The following is a 16,972-nucleotide window of genomic DNA, read 5'->3' as shown; positions in this document are numbered from 1 at the left end:
GCAACTGGATGCGGTTCAGGGTGTGTTGCTATTGCTGGCAGGTGCAGAAGCAGGTTGAGCAGGTTGTTCCCTGAATGCCACTCTGTTGGGCCCTCCTCCCTCCTTCCCTGCTTTTCTCTCCAGGCCGATTGTTGATTCACTCTCACATGTTGGCAGCTCAGTGAAGAGATTTTGTTGCCTGTGCACCTGTACTCATCTGATATAGCCTAAGAATAAGGTAAGGATTTACTGAGGAAGGATTTAATTCTGTCTTATTTTTCTCAGGAAATGTGCGGGGCTATAAACTGGATGGATGAATTTTTGTCTAAATATGTTTAATAAGATTTGAGTCGCTGTTATATTTTTAAGTTAAACTAAAAGAATCACAAATAACCTCTTTTTTTAAGCATATCTTAATGTAAAGACTTCTTTTACAATAATTTTTTATATTTGGCAACTGTAACATGAATGAGTTACACTTAAAATGTGTAAAATGCTTAAGATGCGTCTATGCGTCAGTTTTTGCCACTGCTTCCTCTTGTGAGAGAGTAAAAATATCAGAAGTTCAGGAACAGAAATGTTTTCATTTTCAATATGAAAGTAAGAAGAATTTGTCGCTGGGTGCCAAAACATCCCACCAAGTGACATACATAATGAAGGACCCTACATAACTTAAACAGGGGAATGCATACAATGCAGTTACATAAGTAAGAAGTAAGAGCCCTGTAGCGCAGTGACTAATGAACTTGGGATAAGTGGTGGAAGAAGTATTTAGGTCATCTACTTGAATAAAAAATGTAATACCACACTATAAAAATACAACTTCTTTCTGAAATGTAGTGGAGTAGAAGTATAAAGAAGCATTAAATGGTACCTCAAAACTGTACTTAAGTACGGTACTTGAGTAAATGTACTTAGTTACCTGCTTGGGATTTTGTCAAACACATATTGAGGTTTTTCCATGTAGTAACACAAATTATAGTATATTAAAAGGTGATAATAACACAGGTGAACTTTAAACAAATTGAGTGATTTAATACAATAACAACATAAATGTCAGGTAATTAGTGTCTGCGACTGGGTTGAAGGAGTTCACAGTGTGTATTTGTATTTGTGTTTCTTTAAGTCCGTGTGTGTGTGTGTGTGTGTGTGTGTGTGTGTGTGTGTGTATGTGTGTGGGACTGGATCTTTGTAAAGTCACGGTTGACAGAGCTGTTGAGTTGATAGCTGGTACAGACTCTGACAGACCAGCAGAGTGGGAACTCTGTTCAACAGGCGGCTTTCTCTGAGTGCGAAGGGTCAGAAGTGAACATCTCTGCCTCGGCGGCCAAATACTCTCTCAGCGGGGCGGGCAGTTTGCTGCTGTAATTTCTAAAAAAAGGTGGAGTTGTTCCACACAGCTATGCCCAATGTAATGAAAGATGTAAGGATATTTTTAGTATGGACAGGAAGTGACAGGTTGAGTTTACACAAAACAGGAATCACTGGTTTGAATTTCAGCTGCCCACATGTGCCAAACAAACAATAGGGGTAACATTTGTCTGTGGCAGCTACAAATCAGGATAGGTCACCTAGCAACATTTTCAAAGTCATTGATTATTGTCTACATGATATAAAATCTTGTCCCTGCTCACCATATACACCTTAACACAGTACAAATCTAAACAAAGCAGAACCCGTAATGACGCTTTTATCCTCTACAGGGTGTATGTTAGGATTCACACTTAAGCGTGCTCTGCTGGTTAAAAAAATATTATTATGTGGGGAGAGGGGGGGGGATGAAATCCAAAGTCACTGTACTGGTAGTAGTGACATTTTCACTTAAAAATGTAAATGTAAAAAATGTATATAATTTATAGAGTTGTGAATTTGCTTTTGATGATATTCTCAATGTTCTGCAACTTAGAAACATGGGAGTCTTCTGGATAATTCAACAATAAGTTAATGTTATGACAGGGAGATTTTATTATTTCAACTTTGCTTGTGAGAAATCATGTTTTTTTCTGTCAGTTTGGTATGGCAGACAGCTTTAAAGACTAAAACACTCATGAGCCTTAGCTGCTGTTTCTAAGGTGACAATGCCAGTTAAATCCACAAATTAGAACTGTAGCAAATTCACTATGCTTTATTGTTGCAATTGGGAACAAAACACAGCACTATAGTTACGAAATGTATCCAAAATTGACCCAGAATCCAAAACTAAACTGATTTAAACTGTTGAATATAGTATCAGGTCTCTACAAAGTGTAATCTTGAGCTTCTGCTCACCATAAGTTGCGCAGCCAACCAAATTTTAAGGTTTTGTGATTGGATGTTTCTTACTGAAAACACTTTTCAACTCTATTTCTTCTGGTGATAACATGGCAGGTGAGTCAAAACACTAACCTTTGACTTGAGAGCGCTGAAGATGCTAAAAAGCTATTTTCAGCCAGGTTTACAGTTGTGAACTTTAATATCTAGGTGCAAATGAATCGGTCAGTTTATTCCAATTAATTATTTTCACGGCTGCAGAGTTATAAGCTCAAAATTGTTCACCCCCTCCTCCTATCTTGGTGGATTGAGCCATTTTCTTTAATTATGTGCTCTTAGCGTGGCATAATCAGCAAACTTCAGCAGTTTGATTGATCCTGCGTTCACACAGCAGACTGGGTTATTTCCAGCAGAGTAAAAAAACACAAAAAAACACGTGATGAGTGGACGATAAGCAAGCTTGTTGAGAAACTGACCACAGATTAACATTCCTGGCTCAGTGGTCATTGGCAATCAATACGACTGCATGTTTCATCTTTTGTAATTATGAAATGGGTGAGAAGTTGCTTGCACCTTTTCAGAAATCGCAACTTGTAGACTATGGATAGATTTGATTGCATAAAGAGATGAACAATCCATTGGTTTAAAAGAAAATTTGTTCTTTGAAATTAATTTTCTGTTAGTGACACCTTTATTGACTCGTTAAAATATGCTAATATGTTATGACAGAATTGTCAAATCTCCAGATTTGTATGCTCAAACCTCTGTCGCTGCAGGCCACAACATTACACACTGTAGACGGAGCCATTTGCACTGCTTATAACAAGAATCAGCTCAGAACAAAGTAACCAATCAACAAAGTGATTCTCAGTAGGAGTGCCCTGTAGGGAATAACTGGAGCTGCAATCATTTGTGTATTGGAGTGAAGCCAAGGGGAGAACACATAGCTCACAGGGCACCTCTGTATCTCACTGGAGATTGTGTTGAGACTATGTTGAACTGGTAACTCGCTGTGTAACAATTCAGGGACGACCGCGTTGAATTCACCAACAAGCTCCTGATGTAGCAGCCGGGGATGTCACGTTCATGTGTTGAGGCCCATGTTCACCGCGCCATCAACTGAGGAGTTCGCTGAAAGACGATAGGTGGGACAGGATTAGTCGTTCAAGGATTTTCATTATCACCTTTGTCACTGCAGCTGACCTGCGCTGTTGAAGCAGGTGATTTTGTGCTCCTGGAAAATAGGAACAAACAGAGATGTCTTGTTGCACACTGAGTCTTTGCGTGTGGTCAGGGAGAGTTTGAAGGCTGTGATGAACACAAGTTTAAGACCTGTGGCTCCTTACTGATGGTGTTCATCCTGAGCAGGAGGTAAACAGACTCCTCAGACACTGGGAGAAAGCAGGAAACAGAAAATAACAACAAAAAACCCCCAACGTTTTTTGCCTTTCAGTTTTCATTTGAAGAAAAGATAAATGTATGTCCAGCCCCCGATCTCTTTATATTCGGACTCAAAATTACAAGGGAATAACTTGTAATTATCACATTTCATATAATTATATTGTGAAACTATTACCATGGGTATGGGTTTTGAGGATTGCCACACAAACACTCACAGCAAATGCATTTTTGCCTGGTTATAAGAGTAGCCTGTTATATGCAGAAAAATATTTATTGTTCTTGGTAAATCAAGGTATTCCTCTTTTGTGTTTTTTGCAACTAATTTCCTAAGGAGATAATTGCTCTGTGCTGATAATTTCAGGTTATTTTGACATATCATGGATACACTATGGCATATTGTCAAATTGTCAAATAATATCAGCCAAATGTAGATTTGGCTGATATTATTGAAATCAGTATAATGATATGATATAATGAGACAATTTCTCCAGGTTCATTATGACATCTACAAAGAGAGACTTTGCATTTATAATTTAGAACTGAGAAATGCAAGGCAGTCCTCCTTCTCTGACATCATTGCCAAAAATGATAATAATGCATGTGCCTCGCTTGCTACTGTTGACAGGCTAACAAACTCTCCTGTGTCAGTAGCCTCTGAACTTCTATCTACCAGGGCCTGCAATGAATTTGCCTCCTTCTTCACTGACAAAATTCAGAAAATTAGACAGGCAGTCAGTGCCTCCATATCAGGTACGGGGTATGTGTTGTCCTTGTGTCCACTTAAAATCAATTCAAATAGCATGACACAATTTGAGTCTATTAACCATAAAAACTTGGAGGACATTATACAACATCTGAAATCCTCTTCTTGCTGCCTTGATTGTCTGCCAACAGGCTTTTTCAAAAATGTTTCTAATTGCATGGCCTCAGATCTTCTACAAATCGCAACATGTCTCTTTTCTCAGGTGTCTTCCCACAGGCCCTAGAAACTGCAGTCATCAAGCCACTCTTAAAAAAGAACAATCTAGATACGTCACTAATGAACAATTACAGGCCCATTTCAAACCTCCCGTTTTTAAGTAAAATCATTGAAAAAGCTGTTTTTCTACAGCTGAACAACTTCTTGGCATTAAACAGCTGTTTTGATGTCTTCCAGTCAGATTTTCGAGCACACCACAGCGCTGAGACTGCTCTTGTTAAAGTCTTCAAACAACATCCACTTAAACGAATAAAGAATTTCAGTCTTGGTATTATTGGATCTCAGTGCTGTATTCGACCACAACATATTATTAGACCGACTGGAAAACGGGGTGGGATTTTCTGGCACAGTATGAAACTGGTTTGAATCCTACTTAAAGGACAGGGACTACTTTGTGTCTATAGGTAATTACACATCTGAGTGGACAAAAATTACATGTTGAGTTCTCCAAGGCTCTATTCTGGGGCCTCTTCTGTTTATCATATACATGCTCCCACTGGCTCAGATTATGGAAAACAACAAAATATGTTACCATAATTATGCAGATGACACGCAAATTTACATAACAATGTCACCAGGGGACTATGGTCCAATACAAGCGCTGAGTAAGTGCATTGAACAAATCAACGATTGGATGTGCCAGAATTTTCTTCAATTAAACAAAGATAAAAGCGAAGTCTTTGTTTTTGGAGCCAGGGAGGAACGATTAAAAGTCAGCGCTCGGCTTCAATCAGTAATGTTAAAAACCACAAACCAAGCCAGAAAGCTTGGTGTAGTCATGGACTCAAACCTGAATTTCAACAGCCACATTAAAACAATTACAAAGTCCGCCTACTACCACCTTCAGAATATATCCAGGATTAAAGGACTTATGTCTCAGCAGGATTTGGAAAAACTTGTCCATGCATTTATCTTCAGTCGACTCAACTACTGTCTTTACAGGTCTCTCTAAAAAATTGATCAGACAGCTGCAGTTGATTCAGAACGCTGCTGCTCGCGTCCCCACTAAGACCAAGAAAGTGGATCACATCACTCCAGTTCTGAGGTCTTTACATTGGCTTCCTGTCTGTCAAAGAATTGATTTCTAAATACTACTGCTGGTTTATAAAGCACTTAATGGTTTAGGGCCATTTAAGTACTTTTCTGATCTTCTGCTACATTATGAGCCATCCAGACTTCTCAAGTCGTCTGGTCTGCTTTCTGTCCCCAGAGTCAAAACTAAGCATGGAGAAGCAGCGTTTTACGCTTTTATGCACCATATATCTGGAACAAACTCTGCTACACACTGCACTGTAACCTTTTACTCTCCTGTTTTATCTTGTTTTAATTTTCTATTTAACTCTTTTTAAGTGTTTTTAAATGTCTTTTTATATTGCCCTATGTTGTTTTATGTGAAGCACTTGGAATTGTCTTGTTGTCACATTTCAAATGTGCCATACAAATAAACTTCCCTAACTTGCCTAAAAAATTAACAAAACAATGTCCACTCCTGATCCACTTACTTACTTGTTCTGGAGATCTCAACTGTATGGACTTCTTTAGCTTCATTAGAAGTTTTCTCAGTTGTGGTTGAACTGTAGATGTTCAAACGTACTATTATTTTAAGCATTTTTACAACTTCTCGTGAGCTTCACGGATGGTTCATATTTGACCGCAGTTTACAAAATAATAGTGATAGAGTCAAAAGCTTCCAAACAAGCAAGTAAGTGGACCTTGAGTAGAGACTGTTTTGTCAACAGATGTTTTCAAGGTCAACAATGAACTGTGACGCTCAACACATAAAAGGATTCAAACTGATTTTCAAGGCAATTCTCTTTTATTCATTGATTACATCAAACCAAACTCTTCAGATGTGTAAAACAAAAATAAAAACAAACAAATAAACAAGCAAAATGTTATTTTTTTGTTGATAATCTGCTGAGAATTATTAATTTTGAGAACAAAATTTTGTAAAATGACAAAACAGTAATTAAATCACCATCACACGATTCCACTGAAAGTTGATAAACAATAATGTTCCTTTTCCAACCATCACATAATCTGTATTAATTAGTGAGCACTCACATATATCACAGTGTTCAAATGTGAATCTGAACCTGCTCAACTTTTGGCACGTTGAAAACCACAATGGATTATATTTATTTTAAGAAGTAAAATAATGTTTTACATTCTCTCTTGTATTTCAGAGTGAAACCAAAAGGGAAAATGCAACTGTATTTAAAAATCACAGCAGGCCTCCTTCTGCTTGTCCAAGCCTTTCACCTGGCATCGCTCCAAGATTCAACCGACTCTCCGGGGAGGACAATTGATAAAAGCTGGTTCCGTGAACTACCCAAAAATACAGTTGGAAGTCAAAACGCTGCAGTTACTGAAGAGGAGACAGAATATGATCAGGGAGCTGATGCGACTGCTTTGGAGTCAATTAATGATTTCAACAGTGGGATAGCATCTGGCTCCATGGCATTAAAAAGTGGAGAAGAGGAGAATGTAGCCAGCCAGGAGAAGTATGAAAATGAAACATCCAATGATCTGCCTGTTTCTGATAAATTTCCAACCTTTGCAACCAATCAACCTGAATTGCCAGATGCTACCGTTTCTCCAACTACTGCAACTACAGATCCCACAAACTCAAGCCAAATCAATATGACAGAAGCCAAGGAGGAATTTTACAATTTTACAACTCATCTGAGTGCACAAAACTCCACCAGCTTCTCAGATTACTCCAATCACACTGATTTACAGACGACAACCATGGCTCCAGAGAGCAATGCTACGCAAGAATCCACAACAAAACCAGACAAAGATACAGGGTTAACAAATGCTACAGAATCTACCAACACAACAACCATAACAGCCATAACAACCACAACAACTACAACGACGCCAGAGATAAACGAAACACCCTCCACGACTTCATCTACAACAGTGTTCCTATCTGAGACCACAGAAACGAGCCCTGCGACTATGACTACCATTGCTCTGAACACACCTGAGAAGGCCAACAAGACAGACAAAAGTGCAGCCTCAGGGAGCAGCTCAGAAAGAGGTACTGCTGCAGTTTCAGGTGTCACAGTATCTGGTGCACATTTCTGTGTCCAGAAAACTACTTTGTGCATCTTCCCAGCAGCATGACATAACTTTATAGAAAGATACCAGGAAAAAATTATATTGGTGTGAAATTTCAAGTCCTCCTGACTGACTTGTGTTAAGGTTTGAGCCATAAGGTAACAGAATAGGCACAAAATCCTTTACAGATCACCTTTAGAGACTTGGTTTTAAAGTAACACTTTTTTTGCTTAAGAGCATACAAATCACTGTTGCTTGTTTTACACATAGCTTTTTCCGCCCTTTCCCTGACCCACATTTGCCTTCATCTTTTTTCCCACTGGCAGAGGACAAACACCCCTTATTTCAAAGGAAAAGGTTGGATTGGGTTTCAGGTGCTATCGATGTGGCAGCTATGAGTGAAGGGGTCTATTACAACCACCTTCTCAGCAGGACAATGAAACTCTGTTTTAGTGGCAAAAACCTGCAAGAGGTGGTCAGGGACTGAGGTCAAAGATACTTTTGCTGCCTCTGTGCAGGGCGTGAGACTAGTCTTTGGTGTCGACCACAAGATCAAGGAGATAGGACTGGAATCTTTCTATCTATCTATCTACTCAAAAATCAGAATCAGAATCAGGTTAATTGCCAATTAGGTTTTCACCTACAAGGAATTTGCCTTGGTATTTTGGTGCATAACAATAAACACAGTAAGAGAAAAAAAAGCAAGTACTGCAAAAGTCAAGAAAATACTGACCAAGGGATGTGCAAATATTCACACTGTAAAGTATGAAGAATATGTGCATTGTACAAAGATAATAAACCAAAAACGTGCGTTAATGTAATGCATTGGGTGAGATGTGGAGGCTTTACGTTAATGTAACATGTAGCGTCCACGGGGCGGGATAAGAGGCTGTGTCAGTGAGGGTCCCGGGCCTTGTTGATGAGGCCAAGTGCAGTCAGGAATAAAAGATACTTTTCCTGCAAAATATATGTGTAGGCGAGCTCACTACTGACACCATGGCAAGAGGGGGAAAAAAGGCCTTTAGAGAGCCGGCGCGAGGTTGGGATTAAAATAAAACTCGCATCACATGGACAGATGTGACAGCAGGACATAACACTAACAGATGATGGCAATAAACAGTGGGAAAACAGTTGTGAAACTGCAGGCAACACAGGAAGAAAAAACTGCTCCACAGTTACCATGACAGGCACAGTGTGTGCACAAAAACTGTACAAAAGCACAGACGGTTGAGTACAGATAAACATAGAGTCTATAAATATGAGCCTACAAGGCAACTTTGTTTTTACTGCCATCAATAAATAAAAATATCCATTTACTCCAGCTGCTTGTCCTCACTAGACCAAGGCAACATGCAGTTGTTATGACATCAGGTTGCACTTGTGGATGCCTCGTGCCCCACATATTTGAAAAAACACCGCAAAAGTGCCCTCTTGGATGCCCTTCTAGTGGAGAAAATGCAATACAGTGCTATATACCACGCCACATACAGCTGGTGTCCTTTTAATTTTTTTCACCCCTGCCCCTAAAACAGCCTGAGTCTGCCACTGTCAGGTTGTAATGATGTTTCATAATAATACAGCAAGACTAAGAGTCTGCAGCTTTGCTAGCAGCTCTGTGAGGCTGCTCAAAGCAACACAGCGCTGCTTTGAGCTAAATGCTAACATCAGCATGCTAATATGCTCACAATGTCAATGTTGCTGATGTTGTTCACCATCTTATTTTACTGTAACATGTTAGCTAACATTTGCTAATTAGCACTAAACACCACGTACAAAATGGCCAAAATCAAGCCAAAATCACAAATATCAACTTCATAGTGGCGCTAGAGGAAAAGTCAGGGGGTCACCAAAGTCAGTAGGATTCATCCTCTGGGATATATCTGCCAAATTCATAGCAATCCATCCGATAGTTGTTGAGCTATATCTGACCAAAGTGGGGCCGACGGACAGACTGACTGACCAACAGACTGATATTACCTTCCATGGCGCCACGCCGCCAGCATGGATACTTAAATACCTACAAGGGATTTACGTAGGTGAGGGTGATATAGTTTTATTTGCATGTACCACTATTTGCATTTTATTGCTGACTTTATAACAAAAGTCTATGACTTCCTCAATACATATTTGTTAGCTAACACTGAAAGGAGAGTAGGGTAAGATGACCACATTTTTACTTTAAATGTTTTTCCGGCAAGAACAAATAAGACATCACTAACACAAATACTTCCACTCATATTGTATTATGTCTACTTTCACATGAAGTGGAAAAATGCAGCTAAAGAAAAACAAGAACAAGAACAAAAAACAGGAATTGAAATACAATGTTTGAAAAAAAAGGACGTTTGGTTCAACTTGCCCCAGGTTAGGAGTAAACTGATCCTAGCAAGTGGGTAAATTGAACCATTTGTAGGTAAACGGAGCTACTGAATTATTTATGTGTGAGTCCTGATAAAATACAAATGTAGCATTTCTATGTCAAAGGATATTGAAGACAATTGTGTCACTTTCACAAACTGCCTTTCCCTCCCACTGCTGTGCACAAACCATGAAATAGAAGAGTAGAAAAAGTAACTTTTACAATTACAAGTACGAACTTTAAGTCTACGGTCTTAAGCTTTCACAGTTACACATTACGTTAAAACATTAATTGCTAGAATAGAAAAGGTTAGAAGAGGTAGTCTTGTTAATAGAAGCTTTTGTTAGTTGGTCACTTATATTTTTAACTGTATGGATTCAGCATCTACATCATACTTGACACCTATGTCGTACATGTTTTTCACACCTGTACAGCTGTCATAATGTGAGCAGTTAATGATTAGCTCTGTGCTATAGGCCTATTTACATGTCTGTGGAGAAACTGAATCAATTACGTCATTCAAACTCTCAGTGCATTCATTTAAAAGTGATGTAATGGGAACTAAAGCAATGTTCAGTCACATTTCACGTTAGCTAGATGATGAGCACAGCCTGCCGCCTTAAAATGTATTCACATGTATTCAAGAAATTATCGTGATCTTGGCATGTTAATTGCATTAATTATCGCAGCGTAAATTAGACAAATCTGTTCAGCTGACTAATTGGGATGTGTATCCATGCAGAGGGCTGCCACTGGAAACACTATTTCAAAAACACATTTCAGCCATAATTATCTGACAATTAACCCTCAAAGACGGCAGTTGATATAAATAATTTTGTTGTTGACAAATTATTTATTACTCTCTCCTTCCCCCTCGACCCCATTCCTCCAATGAAGGTTTAGCAGCAGATTCCCACAACAGTAAAAGAAAGAAAATGTGGGGAGCTGTACTGGGAATCACGGTGGCTGTGGCCTGTGTGGGACTGGTAGCCTACATCATCCTGAAAAAGAAACACCAGAAGGGGTTCTCTCACAGGAAACTGGTTGAGGAGTATCCTGCAGACCCAGGTATGTTAGATCCTACACCCCCTTATACAGTAAATGCTGAGCTTTGTTTGCATTTTAAAGGAGAATTCCACCCTAGGACACATGTAATTACACTGTTACCAGTGATGGCTTGATTTTTAATAATAATTTAATTAGGGTTGCCAACTTGATCTGACAAAGTTTTCTTATATTAAAAAAACTGGTAAGTGGGTGGTCAAATGCTAAAATAAAACTGTGCTAAAAACAGTACGCTGCCCATTTTTATTACTACACAATGATGCACAGTCACTCACTCACACACTTGCATGCTCAGTCACTAACTATTCCACTAGTGCAGCATTTTTGGGAAATAGTCTGATACATAACCCCCACTTTCATTTTTTTTTAAATGGATTAAACAAACGAGCTAACGTGTTAACTAGAGCTTTAGAGGTGCTGGTAGGAGAATTTTGTTACCTCCAATTTTTATGCTAAGCTAAGGTAACTTGGTGCTGGCTGTAGCTACATATTTAAAGTACAGACCATAGCCTGTGTAGAACAGGTACAAACATGATAGCGGTATTACTCTTCTCAGTGTTCGAATTACACAATGGCTTTCGGGGAGCCCTATTTTTCGGGGGTTGGGGTGGGAGGGTATTTACACGCACACACATGAATGTGCCCGCCTACGTGCAAAAATATACTATCAATACATTTCACTTCATACAGAGACTATTTAGCCTGGGACAACAAAGAAACTGAATGGGTTTTTTTTTTCCGCTGAGACAGAATAAAAATGCCAACCCACAGTGGACAGGCAATGGTTCACTTTACTTTGTTAAACATCCCATGACAATTATGAACGTACCCACAGCCTCAAATGTTGAGAATGTTGTGTTTATTAGACACAAATTATTGGAAACTGTTGCATGTGGAAATAAACACGCACGTTGACAAATGCTCTTCTATTAGCCTATTATTTATTTCAGGAACCTAAATATACAGGAAAATAAATTTATACAGAAAAAAAAACAGTGGCACCAAAAATGTGCATATTTCCCAAAATGTCAGACTATTCCTTTAACCTCTTGTTGCTCTCGCTCTCTCTCACGCACACACACACACACACACACACACACACACACACACACACACACACACACACACACACAGAAGCACATAACTCCATCCTGCTTTAATGAAGTAACCATACCATTAAAAATGGGATCATGTACTATGACAGTTTGCAATTTGTCTCATTCTTGCCATGAACTCAGAAGAAGACAGCAGTTTGTTCTCACCATTTCCCTACCCTCCCTCATAATTACTTAACCTTTCTGTTAAGGTCCAACTGAAATTAAACTGTATGGGTTTTTTTCTGCTGCAGCATACAGGTATACCTGCATATTTAAGACGAGTCAGATTACATTCTAAATGCAAGGTCCTAAAGCCCATTTTATACATACATTCTCAAACACTGGAGGAGCAGGATGCCTTTCAATGTGAATAGATCCTTGAAAAACATGCTGGCGACGCCGATCACTACTCAATGATTCCCTCATGAAACGAAAGCAATCTTCCAAAACAAAATGGAGAAAAAGCTCTGTTGTGGTAAACAGCTTTGCAATTTCATACAATATAACTTTTAACAATGTAGAGGGACTTAGATATAAAATGCAGTGCTCAACAAATGAACCACTTTGCAGAGCACCAGTATAGTGGCAACATGAGAAAATAACTGCCCAGTCGCAGCCGAGTATGTAAATTACGTGCTCATAAGCTTCATGCTCAAACAGTAATGATAATGGGCCTGCGAGAAGCCAGAGAGAGCCTGTCACTTTGCATCATATGCATAATTACAAATCTGTATAGACATTATTCAATACCACTGCTAATACGACTGTCCTCGACCTGTAAGCTACATTTACCAAATACCTTGTTTTTTTCCTTTTAGTGATAAAAAATATATTAATAATTTAAAAATCACTTTTACACACATTTTTGAGATTTGAGGTAGATTTTCCCTTCAATACCAGGTTTAGTTGCAAGTCAAAAACTTGACTTTTTAATAACAGATTTTAAATACCACAGATGGCAAAAAACATCTTCATCTTCAACTTCCCATGTGAATCCTGCATTCTGAAAATGCAGCCGGCTTTTCTGCATAATACAAGGTCAGAATGAGGCTTTTAAAAGCTCAATGGTACAAATGTTTAATGTTAACTTGTCTAATTTCTAGTTCTCAGATTAGACAACAACGAACCTTTGGACTTGAACTTTGGTGGTTCAGCCTATTACAACCCAGGACTCCAAGGGGACAACATCCAAATGACCAACTTCCCAGAACACCACTGAAACTGAAGAGAGCAAAGTCATGAACTCCACTGCCACTTGTGCTTATTGGCATTTGATAGACAACTTATAATGTGCAGTTTTGTAAATAAGACTGTCTGAAAGTGACATTTGTGGATGGAAATTACAAAGGAGTTTGTAAAGTTCTGCTGTCAGCCACCACAAATGACACTTATGTTAGATTAAGCATTGTGTTGAGTAGATTAATTGCACTGAAATAGAGGGATCACTGAAGGCAATCTATCTGAACTACACTGCAACAGCCAAAATTAACTGTCAGCCATTTATGTATGTTGCCAAAGGGAATCAAATGAAGTCTTTGCTAATGAAGAATATGCTTTGCAGTCAATTCAAAATGAATATTTGTTTTTTGGTTTAATTTGAATACTTTTGTGTGAGAATAGAAGCCACAAAATGCTGTTGAAGACAAACAAAACAGAGACATTAGCATTTAATCAGATCAGCTAAAGAGAAAAAAACAGAAGGAGACTCCTGCTGATGCAAAACATTTGTGAAAAAAGTGCTGTTGTTCTGCAGCCTAAATAACAGATGACACAGCTGGCCCGTTGAGGCCTTTGCAACAAAATTCAGAAGCCATAGTGAGCAATAGGATTATCTATATCAGCAATCACCTCCTGTTATGGCATAAGGACGGCAATAAGAAGTTAAATTTGAACTGCGCTTTCAGATATTCCACAACTGGCAGTCACAGCCAGTCGGAGAATCGAACCATCAAACCAAAAATGTTTATTTTTCTACACCAGCGAGGGAGGTGGAGGGAGGCTGGGTGCTGTTTTGTTATTCATAGATTGAGGTTTTGGTATTCAAGAAGGGAGTTGTGTATTTGCTCTAAGCACTACTCAGTAGAAACAACTATATCATCATAATATACTGCTTAAATCTTCTGACCTCCAGGTGTCCAAACACAGATTTGAGTTTCTCGTCGCTACAGTGTGCACCTTGGAGAGTTACATAGTGTTTACCTGCTGCATACTTACTGCAGAGGAAAATTAGAACATACCTGATGCTGAATTTTTAAAAATGTTATTTTTTTATTGTTATTCTTCTCCTAAGTTTGCTGTAACTTTGAGTGACAACCTTCAGCAAGAAAAGTATCGCTCTTTTTTGACTGGGAGGATGTGGTTGGGCAAGGAGGGAATATGCAGGGATTAACAACAATCTCTCTTCCTTTTATGTATGTAATGCCTTTATACGATAATATCTAACATTATTTCATAATTGTTCATTTCTAAACTTTCTTACTTTTCTATGTTACATAAAAACACACTTTTATAACTGTATATGTGAAGAAAATCCATCCAGAAAATCAATCTTTCAGCTCCCTCAATCCTTTCACTCATCATTACCTGAGTGAATTCCGCACTCGATCAATATGTGTCCTGATTATGATTAATATGTGCCTCAGCATGGCCTAAACCGCCAACAATAACTCGGTGATGTGTGATTTCTTTGGTTTGGTTAGATGGTTAGCAGCAGGTACGGCAGATATGCTTCCTTCCTCGCTCTAATTTCAGACATCAAACAGCGCAAGAAGCATTTTGTCTGAGAGAGAGAGGAGTTTTGTGTTGCAATGTTAAAGAATCTCAGTGATTACTGCAGAAATAATGCAGGGCATAATGGGAGACTTCTACATAGCTTATAGCTGCTTGTAAAATAATGAAACTTGATGATGCCTTAATAAACAAACAAACCCCCCAAAATGTTTTCTTTGTTTTGTGATTTGATATTAAACGCTTTCACATGAGTTTGAAAATCATCTAAATATTTCCTCATATTCATATTCAAGATATTCAAACAGAAATGTTTTTTTATTCATTAAACACATACAGAAACATGCAGATATACACACACTGCTTATTTAGTATCAAGAACATATTTACACAAGCGAGGATTTTGTTCATTCTTCACAAAAACGTGCTCTGTGGAGAGATTGTGCCTGTTTTAATTAAGCACAACAATTTAGGATGTGGTTGTTTGGCAGGGTTCTGAAATCAATTAACTGATGCCAAGTCCTTGCTGAAGAATGTACATATTTCATTGTGGGATATAGGCAGGTTAATTCACACTTCCAGCTGTGCCAAATGAATTTGAATGAAATTAAACGATTGCAATCTAAATTGAGGCTATGTCAAATTTATTATTGGCTAAATTTGAATTAATTTCTTCAAGCTAACTCGTTGGAAATGAGTTTAACCTAAAATCTTAGCCTGTTAGCCTGTAATAATCCAACTCACTGTCTACTTATCAGATGAGCCACTACAGCAATTAAACGGTCAACAGTGCATTATGCTGGAATCATGTGATTTTTAATGAACATGGGCCCTTTACATCAGGGTGGAGGATAAAGGTGAGAGGGCAAAAATACAGAATCAGAAGACAGATTCACAACAGACAAGTTTTTCCAGAAACAAAGTTGCATATTTAGTCACATTCCAGGTGAAAACATCTGTACTATGTGTTTTTAATTTGTTACAATCTGTCACATGTAATTTAGTATTTAAAGTTTAAGGTCTTAACACTGTGGTTAAAATGAGATATCAGCATATATCTTGGTTTTTGTTTTGACTTGTATATTTACTTTGTCAAAAATGTCATTTCCAAAAAAAATGTAAAATGTTTTATTTATTTATTTTTCTTCCATTTTAGCACCCCCTAAATTAGTGTTCCCCAGGGGGGGTGAATTTTTGGCACCCAGTTACATTTGATTGGTGCAATATCTGTGTGTGCGGTTACTAAAAATAGTTCATAATATCACTTTAATTCCAACAGCCAAACATGCAGTTAATAAGCTGGGTTCCTGACATTGTTAGCCATTGCTCAGTCCCATCACTGATTTGAGCACTTCTTCGTACTCCGTGCTCTGATTACAGGACTACCTGCTACTGATGCTAAGGGACAGATGTCTTAAAGGAATAGTTTGACATTTTAGGATATGTGCTTATTCGTTCAATGAAAAGTACAAAAAAGTCCTGCAGGACAATTCAATGCACAATACCTGAAGGACTACTTCAAAACTGAAACATATTCCTGAAGGACTTTCTTGTACCATTCTCACAACTGTACAATAAATATGTACTGTAGCTTGAGACTGCAGCCAGTTAGCTTAGCTTAGCATAAAGACTGGACAAAGGGGGAAACAGCTAGCCTGGCTTTGCCCAAAGGTAACAAAATCTGCCTATGAGCATCTTTAAATCTCACTGATTAACACGTTATATCTTTTTTATGGGGGTTACGTGTCGAACTATATCTTGGCCAGGACAAGTTGTCAGGCAACCAGCGGAGGCTTTAGGAAGTTACTGGAGTGTATTTTCCAAAATGTCAAACTATTCCTTTAAATTGCTGACAGTACATAACCAACGCCATGTGGGCTGCTGAAAAAGGAAATAATGTCTTGTATCAATGTTTGTAGGCTATACAGGCACCATGGAAGTTGACAGTTGACAACACTGGCCCTGAATTGTCAGTCAGCCTCTGCCATGGGAAACGCCCCCCAGAGATTTGAAGGTTAGATGCTGTTTCCACAAACATATCTAAAAAGT

General features: G+C 38.4%; 1 protein-coding gene across 1 annotated transcript; it reads left to right on the top strand.

Moving 5' to 3' along the window:
- The first annotated feature begins 76 nt into the window (after nucleotides 1-76).
- On the top strand, nucleotides 77-15,133 carry muc15 (mucin 15, cell surface associated). Its single transcript, XM_044198797.1, has 4 exons — nucleotides 77-217; nucleotides 6,796-7,655; nucleotides 10,932-11,102; nucleotides 13,300-15,133. Exons 2-4 carry the CDS (start codon nucleotides 6,815-6,817, stop codon nucleotides 13,413-13,415), a joined length of 1,128 nt encoding a protein of 375 aa, XP_044054732.1. The 5' UTR covers nucleotides 77-217; nucleotides 6,796-6,814; the 3' UTR covers nucleotides 13,416-15,133.
- The last annotated feature ends 1,839 nt before the right edge of the window (nucleotides 15,134-16,972 follow it).

This window comes from Siniperca chuatsi, linkage group LG1 (assembly GCF_020085105.1).
Source record: "Siniperca chuatsi isolate FFG_IHB_CAS linkage group LG1, ASM2008510v1, whole genome shotgun sequence".
NCBI lineage: Eukaryota > Metazoa > Chordata > Actinopteri > Centrarchiformes > Sinipercidae > Siniperca > Siniperca chuatsi.
This window is presented reverse-complemented; position numbering and strand designations above follow the sequence as displayed.

Excerpts from the sequence above, each read along its gene's own strand:
- muc15 (XM_044198797.1), top strand. The coding sequence starts at position 6,815 with ATGCAACTGTATTTAAAAATCACAGCAGGCCTCCTTCTGCTTGTCCAA. Across the intron at positions 7,656-10,931 it reads AGGGAGCAGCTCAGAAAGAG|GTTTAGCAGCAGATTCCCAC; the intron begins GTACTGCTGCAG and ends CCTCCAATGAAG. Across the intron at positions 11,103-13,299 it reads GGAGTATCCTGCAGACCCAG|TTCTCAGATTAGACAACAAC; the intron begins GTATGTTAGATC and ends TCTAATTTCTAG.